Source organism: Lipotes vexillifer, unplaced genomic scaffold (assembly GCF_000442215.2).
Source record: "Lipotes vexillifer unplaced genomic scaffold, Lipotes_vexillifer_v1.1 scaffold371, whole genome shotgun sequence".
Lineage (NCBI taxonomy): Eukaryota > Metazoa > Chordata > Mammalia > Artiodactyla > Lipotidae > Lipotes > Lipotes vexillifer.
In genome coordinates, this window is record NW_006786304.1 from 3216058 (window position 1) to 3223750 (window position 7693).

General features: G+C 61.0%; 1 protein-coding gene across 3 annotated transcripts in view; it reads left to right on the forward strand.

Moving 5' to 3' along the window:
* Nucleotides 1–7693, forward strand: part of ARHGEF1 (Rho guanine nucleotide exchange factor 1) — a 19517-nt gene that overhangs the window by 9603 nt on the left and 2221 nt on the right. For all 3 annotated transcript variants that reach the window (XM_007458588.1, XM_007458590.1, XM_007458589.1), the window contains 14 exons: nt 142–241; nt 387–483; nt 559–594; nt 830–967; nt 1712–1817; nt 3450–3595; nt 5226–5372; nt 5693–5775; nt 5994–6119; nt 6224–6338; nt 6459–6559; nt 6704–6781; nt 6960–7035; nt 7119–7286. In XM_007458588.1, coding sequence (XP_007458650.1) covers nt 142–241; nt 387–483; nt 559–594; nt 830–967; nt 1712–1817; nt 3450–3595; nt 5226–5372; nt 5693–5775; nt 5994–6119; nt 6224–6338; nt 6459–6559; nt 6704–6781; nt 6960–7035; nt 7119–7286 — 1517 coding nt within the window. The remainder of the gene's footprint in view (nt 1–141; nt 242–386; nt 484–558; nt 595–829; nt 968–1711; nt 1818–3449; nt 3596–5225; nt 5373–5692; nt 5776–5993; nt 6120–6223; nt 6339–6458; nt 6560–6703; nt 6782–6959; nt 7036–7118; nt 7287–7693) is intronic.

Here is a 7693-nt window from a genome sequence, read left to right on the forward strand (position 1 = left end):
GATACTGAGCAGGAAGTGGTCATGGGGCTGGTGTGGGAAGCGAGCGGAGGGGGAGCTGTGAGGGTAGCAGGGTACCTGCATCCGTGGGAGTGCGCGTGGCGGCGTGTGCGTCTGTGCGCCCTCACCGTCCCCTCCCCACAGTGCTGCTGTGGTCAGTGCCATCACCCTGTACATGCGCCACCTCGGGGTGCGGACCAAGAGTGGGGACAAGAAGTCGGGGAGGAATTTCTTCCGGAAAAAGGTGCTTCCCTGAGCGCCCAAACCCGGCCCTTACCTCCCCAGAGACCCCCAGGGAGCCTCGAGACTCTGCACCGCTGGGGTCTGATCCCTCTTTGTTGGCATCGGCACAGAAATGCCCAGCCCCCTCCTCCCCCCACCTTCCATAGGTGATGGGGAACCGGCGGTCAGAAGAGCCGACCAAGACCAAGAAAGGACTGAGCAGCTTCCTGGATGCCGCCCGCTGGAACCGGGGAGAGCCCCAGGGTGAGGTGCCCAGCCTCGGCCCCGCCCCGACTTCCCCATGCTGCCCCCACCTCATGGTCCCATCTCTCGTTTCAGCCCCAGATTTTCGACACCTCAAAGTTGAGGCTGATGGTAATAGTCCTGAAGCTAGAGCATCCATCCTGGGGACCTGAGAGAGGAGGGCAGGGGACCTACTAGGTCTGAGGGAGGAGGGGCGAGGGGCTGGGACTTCTGGCTCTGAGGGTGGGGAGGGGTCTCCTGGGTGATGGGGAGGATGGGGCAGAGCCAGCATCTTGGATCCCCAGGCCTTTGTGAATTAGAGTCGCTGGACTCTCATATTCCCCTTTGTCCTTCACTGCCTCCCCAGGTGAGAAGCCAGGCCTTACAGAACGTAAGGGAGGTCTGGGGGTGCCCTCCCGGGACCGGAATGTGGGAGCCCCTGGGCAGGACACCCCCGGAGTTTCTCTGCACCCTCTGTCTGGGGACAGCCCTGACCGGGAACCAGGTGAGAGTTTCCTGGGCCCCACAGCAAAACAGCCCCTTGGTTCTCTGCCCTCCCTGCTCCTGGTCACCAGGGTTATTGATAACCAACCCTTCCCTCGGTTTACCCTTTCCACGGCTTTCTTCGCAAGCTCGCACCTCTGTTCTGGTGACGGGTTTCCCCACCTCCCTGGACTACGTTTCCCATCAGCCCCCACGGCTTCACTTCCCAGAACCCTCTCTGAGTACATTACCAATCAGCCCCCCTTAGATGGTGAGCCCGGCTGCTCCATGAACTTAAGGTCTCACACTCCTTGGGTGGCTCTCAGCCCGCTGGATCTCAGACTGCTACTTGGCCATGTCTGGGTTCAGATCCTGGCTCTGCACTTGACTTGTGTTAGATCTTGGAAGTCACTCCCCACTCTTCGAACCTCAGTCCCCTCACCTCTAAACGGGTCCATTCTCTTCCCACAAGTCCCAGTTGAGTGTTGGGAGAATGCATGGATGTGGAGGCATCCAGTCTCCTCCCCGAGTGCGAGGCTGGCACCCTAGTTTTGCAGCATCTTCTCCCACTGAGCCCCACCTCCCCGTGGCCCTGTTCTCAGAGGTCTTTCCATCTGTCCGTCTCCCACTGAAGTGTAGAGCAGCCACTTGGTGTCGGCCAGGCACTGGATGGCTTCAGAGGAACGGAGGCCCCCAGGGTGTGGGTCTCACCGTGGCAGGGACCTTCCAGCCAGCCTTGCTTTCCCCACCCCCATTATCCCCACAGGTGTTGACGCCCTCCCTGAGCTGGGGGACCCGCCCCCGCAGGGCCCAGCCAGCCTGGAGCCTGCAGCGCCCCTGGAGAGCACAGAGGAGGGTGCTGACACGGAGAGGTGCCCAGGGCCGGGTGCAGGGGAGGTGCCGGGCGCAGGACCGGGCTTATCCAGTGCAGGGAGGGTGTGTGTTGGGCGTCGCACTGCCACTTGCACCTGCCTGTCCCTGAGCCAAGCCGTCTCCACTCTGCCCCGCCCCTCCCTCTCTCTGTCTTCCCCCTTTCTCTTCGGCTCTGTCTTTCCTCATCTCCCCTTTTCTTCCTTCTTCCTCTCCTTCCTTTTTCACTGATTTTCTCTCTCCCCCTCCCTCCCTCTCTTTCTCTCCTTTCCTCCCACTTCCTCTTCCTCTGCTTTCCCTCCCCTCAGCTCCTCCTGGCCCCTCTCCCTCTGCCCCCACCCTCCACCCTGCACTTTTCCATCTCTTTTTCCCCCTTCCCTTTTAAGCCCCCAGCCCAGCTGCCTTGCTCCTGCCTCCCAGTGCCCCTTCCCTCCATCCCCCAGCCCTCTGTGCTCTGTGCCTGGGGGCCCTGTCCCCCTCACAGTTGGGGGGCAGGCTCTGCCCCCTGCCTGTCCTTGTGCCGCTGCTTTGGGGACCCTTTGGCGGGTGGGGGAGGTGAGTTGGGTTCCATTCTGGGTCCACCTCTGACCCTGTGCCCCTCTCTCCCCAGAAGGTGGAAGAGGTGGGTGCCTGGGCCCTGGGTGGGGGGGGGGCTAGCCCCTCCCCCATTTCTCCCAGCCCCTCCCCTCTCCCCATGGGCCACCCCGTCCCCTTCACCCCTGTGAGGGGTGGGTGGGCACGCCTCCCTCAAGCCGAAGAGCTAAGTATTGAAATCCCCCTTCCCTCCCTCAACTCCTGCCTCTGTCCCCATCCCCCTGCCTCAGGGAAGGGAGGGGTCAGTTTTGTGCCCCATACTGGGTTCCCCTCCCCTCCTCCACCAATTTCAGTATCCCTTCTGGCCACCCCCCTCACTGCCCCAGCACCCCAAAGTCACACTGGTCCTTCTGACTCTCTCCTCTCTTCTGTTGCATGTTTGATCTCTGTCCTGGTCTCTCCCTGTCTCTGTCTCTGTCCCTGTCCCGGTCTCTCCCCGTCTCTGTCCCCGTCTTGGTCTCTCCCCGTCTCTGTCCTGGTCTCTCCCCATCTGTCCCTGTCTATCTCTGTCCTGGTCTCTCCCCGTCTCTGTCCCTGTCTTGGTCTCTCCTTATCTCTGTCCTGGCCTCTGCCTGACTCTGTCCTTGGCCTCGGGGTCCAGGCTGTCGGGGCGTCTGGGGCGCTCGGAGAGCCTGCGGGTGAGTGACCGCCGCCGGCCTTCCCGGGGCAGCCTCGGGGCTAAGGGCCGGGGTGGGGGCCGCTCCCGGAGCGACGTGGACATGGACCCCAGCTCCGCCACGGCCGTGCTTGGCCCTGCCCGACGAGCCACGTACGTCACTCCTCCCCCCCATCCACTGAGGCAGCCTGGAGAGTCAGGGAGGCCGGGGTGGGGAGTCTTTGCCAGAATCACCAAGAGCTGGGTATCAGATGCTGAGGTCACTGAGGGCCTCCAATGGTCACAGGAGAGGGGTAAGAGGCTTCTTTCCAGATCTGGGGGCTGGTCTGCAGCCCTAGGGGATGGGGTTGGACACTATAAAGAGTTGAAGGCTCTTCTCTGGGATGCCCTGCGCTGGGGCCCTAATGAGGCCTCTGTCCCACAGCCCCGAGCCTGGAGATGAGGGGGAGCCGGGCCGATCGGGACTAGAGCTGGAACCAGAAGAGCCCCCCGGCTGGCGGGAGCTCGTCCCCCCGGGCACCCTGCACAGCCTTCCCAAGAGCCAGGTGAAGCGGCAGGAGGTCATCAGCGGTGAGTCACCCCCTCCAACCCACGGCGGCCGAGGACACAACCCAGCTCCAGAAAAGTCAGACAGAGGCAGGGAGATGTACTTACACCGGGCAGAGCTTGAAGGCAGCCCGCTTCTGACAGAGCACTGTTTGTTAAGTAAATTGTGGAATATTCCATGGAACGGGAATGCGGCCATTGTCGAAGTGACCTTTCCAAAGAATTTTTTGTAGTGCAGGACAGTGTTGATGTTAGGAGCTAGACATGGTCTATAAAATTGTATTTCTAGCGTAAGCCTTTGTTTCCTCATTTGGGAAACGTGGGCAGTGATAGTTCCTACCTCAAGAGACTGTCACGAAGATGAAGGCGAGATGATTAGTGTGAAATGTTCAGCAGTGGTGGGCCCAGGGTGAGAGCATTCGGAGGCAGCTGCTGTTATGACTGGTCTTCAGCGCTCAGGGGAGAAAAAGATTCCCACCCAGAAAAGTTTGGGAAGATAATCAATACGTTAGCAGTGCTTACTTCTGAGCAGACAGATGACGGGGGTATCGTTTTTGTCTCGATTCTGTGCTGTGATTTCAACTCATTTGTGTGTTGAGGGGAGTTTGGCAAACGTACAGTCCTTTTGGAAGCTCATTTGGAAGTTAATTTACAGATTACTTAATAGTAAGAAGAGTTCTCATTCAGAATTTTTAGGGCAGTAGATAAATACTTTTTGGGTCACAGATCCTTCTGAGGATCTGATCAAAACATCAGCAGTGCTGTCCGATAGAACTTTCTGGAATGACGGTCACATGCAATATCTGTGCTTTCCAACATGGTAACCACCAGCCATGTAATGGCTGTTGAGTGCCTAAAGTGTGGTGAGTACAACTAAGAACTGAAATTTGCGTTGCATTGCATTTTAATTAAGCAATATTTGAAGAGCTGTGTGTGGCTCGTGGCTACCACATCGGACAGCATAGCGGTTTCTCTCACCAGAAAAGTATACATACGTAAGACACAAAATGGTACATTTAGGGCTTCCCTGGTGGCGCAGTGGTTGAGAGTCTGCCTGCCGATGCAGGGGACACGGGTTCGTGCCCCGGTCTGCGAAGTGGGCCTGTGAGCCATGGCCGCTGGGCCTGCGCGTCCAGAGCCTGTGCTCCGCAACGGGAGAGGCCACAACAGTGAGAGGCCCGCATACCGAAAAAAAAAAAAAAAAAAAAAAATGGTACATTTAGTCTCTGGGGACTTTGGGGGCCCCTGGAACTCGGGCCATCAACCTGTGCAGAAAGGGGGTCATTGTGCCAGAAACTGAGCCTGAGAAAACTTGCTGGACGGTTAGACATAAAACACAGCTGCAGGCAGTGAGGAGACCGACTTGTCTCGGTTTGCCTGGGACTGTCCCAGTTTTAGCACTGAAAATCCCATGTCCCAGGAAAACCATGGTGCGGGACAAACTGGGACCATTGGTCACCTTGGCTGGCTGCCCCAGCCAAAACAGAAAGGCAGTGGGGCTGAGGAGTTCTCAGTGGCTATTTCAGGGGCAAGTCCCCCCAGAGAGAATCATCCCTGTCCCGTCCCCTCCTCATTCCCCAGCCTGCCTCTGAGAGTGCCCCCCCCCATAGTTTGCACGCTCCCCAACCATGCCTCCTGCCCGGTGGCCCTGCAGAGCTGCTGGTGACAGAGGCGGCCCACGTGCGCATGCTGCGGGTGCTGTATGACCTCTTCTATCAGCCCATGGCGGACGGGGGCTTATTCTCCCTGGAGGAGCTACAGAACATCTTCCCCAGCCTGGACGAGCTCATCGAGGTGCATTGTGAGTGCAGGGCTGTGGCCCTATGTCCCATTGCCAGCTCTCTCCTTCGTTGCCTCGACGCCAAACCCTGGAGCCTGGTCTCATGGGCAGCCTCTGTTCCAGCTCTGGGGACGACCCCACCCCAGAGCCCCAGAGCTCACATTCTAGGGACACATCATCAACAAGCATGTGGGGGGGAGTGAGGGAGGGACAGGCCCACCAGCCCCATGGATCAGACACACCCACACGCAGCCCGACACCCCCCACACCAGCTCCCGACCAGCTCTGTATCCAGTCTCACGGGCCCTGACAGCACCCCCTTTCCCCTCTGCTCCCCGCAGCCCTGTTCCTTGATCGCCTGATGAAGCGGAGGCAGGACAGTGGCTACCTCATTGAGGAGATCGGAGATGTGCTGCTGGCCCAGGTGAGGGTGCCTCCCCTTCCCCTCTCCCCGCCCCCTCCTCCTGGCTGGGGACCTGAAATGCAGGCCCCAGGAGACCAGGTCTCAAGCTTTCGACCCCTTCAAGACCCAGGGGTCTGGGCCCCTAACCTGTCCTCCTGTCTAGGCTGCCATCCCCATGTGGGGCCCCGCTCCCCGCAGTCCCACCTGAGACACCCTCCCTGGCCTGAATCTTGCTGTAGTTTGATGGTACCGAGGGCTCCTGGTTCCAGAAAATCTCCTCCCGCTTCTGCAGCCGCCAGTCGTTTGCCTTAGAGCAGCTCAAAGCCAAACAGCGCAAGGAGCCTCGGTTCTGTGCCTTTGTGCAGGTGAGGCAGGGGTCTGGGCCCCAGGGTCCCAGGGGAGGGGGCCCGGCGTCCCGGTCCCCAAGGCCAGCCGCCGCAGAGCCGCCTCAGCACTGCCGTCCCCGCAGGAGGCCGAGAGCCGCCCCCGGTGCCGCCGCCTGCAGCTGAAGGACATGATCCCCACGGAGATGCAGCGTCTGACCAAGTACCCGCTGCTTCTGCAGAGCATCGGGCAGAACACAGGTAGCCGCAGGCCCTGCCCCGTGCCGCTGGGCCTCCGCTCTCTTGTCTCTAACCTTGGCCTAGGGGCTGGGAGCTTCCAGGGCTGGGGTTCACCGGGGCTGCTCTCCCCCTTGCCTGCAGAAGAGCCTGCGGATCGGGAGAAAGTGGAGCTGGCGGCTGAGTGCTGCAGGGAAATTCTGCACCACGTCAACCAAGCCGTGCGCGACATGGAGGACCTGCTGGTGAGCCTGGGCGGGGCCCCGGGCCCGGGCAGTGGTGTGCGCGTGGGCAGGACCCCCGGCTTGTCCCCGTCGGGGTCACTCACTGTGGGTCGGCCCCAACTCTTGGCTTGTCACAGTGACACTCCCTTCCCTTCTCTGCCCCAGCGGCTCAAGGATTATCAGAGGCGCCTGGATTTGTCCCACCTTCGGCAGAGCAGCGACCCCATGCTGAGCGAGTTCAAGGTGGCCCCGCCCCCGCCCTGGGGATTCTCTGATAACACACCCAGGAAGCAAGAGGGACCCCTCAACCCTGACCCCCTTCTCATTCCCAGCGGGGCAGCCCCTCCTGACCCCATGGTCTTCCCCACCTTCCCCTGCCCCGCCCTCACCTTCACTGACCATCACTCCTTCCTGCCTTCAGAACCTGGACATCACCAAGAAGAGGCTGGTCCATGAGGGCCCGCTGACGTGGCGGGTGACTAAGGACAAGGCTGTGGGTGAGCGCCGGGGCTGCGAGCGGGGGGCCGCGGGACAGGGCTGTCCAGTGAGCGTGCTGAGCACGGGCCTCGCCCCCCTGCAGAGGTCCACGTCCTGCTGCTGGACGACCTGCTGCTGCTGCTGCAACGCCAGGATGAGCGGCTGTTGCTCAAATCGCACAGCCGGACGCTGACGCCCACACCCGACGGCAAGACCATGCTGCGGCCGGTGCTGCGGCTCACCTCCGCCATGACCCGAGAGGTGGCCACTGGTGAGGCCCCAGGCACAGCTGTCCCCGAGGCAGGGGAGGGGCCCTCCAAGGAGCCCAGCACGCACGTTCTGGCCAAGGGGAGGCCTGGCAGCCCAAGGCCGAGGCTGTGAGGGGGGGGGGCCCTGGGCTGGGCACGGCCGGGTCCCCAGGCCGGTTGTGGCTTTTATTGAGTGAGATGGGGAACTGCCCCAGGTTTTTGCACAGGTGAGCAGCCAGTTCTAATTGGTATTTTGAAAAGACACCCTGGCTGCCTCTTGGGGGGTTGTAGGCAGCAGGGGTGGGAGCTGGGAGCCCAGTGAGGGGCCGTGGTGGTGGGAGTGGTTCCAGGGGTCTCATAGGTAGAGCCAGACTGGGGGCTTGTTTCCTGATTAGGTGAGGGAGGGCTCCGGAGGGAGGCACCGGGGGCG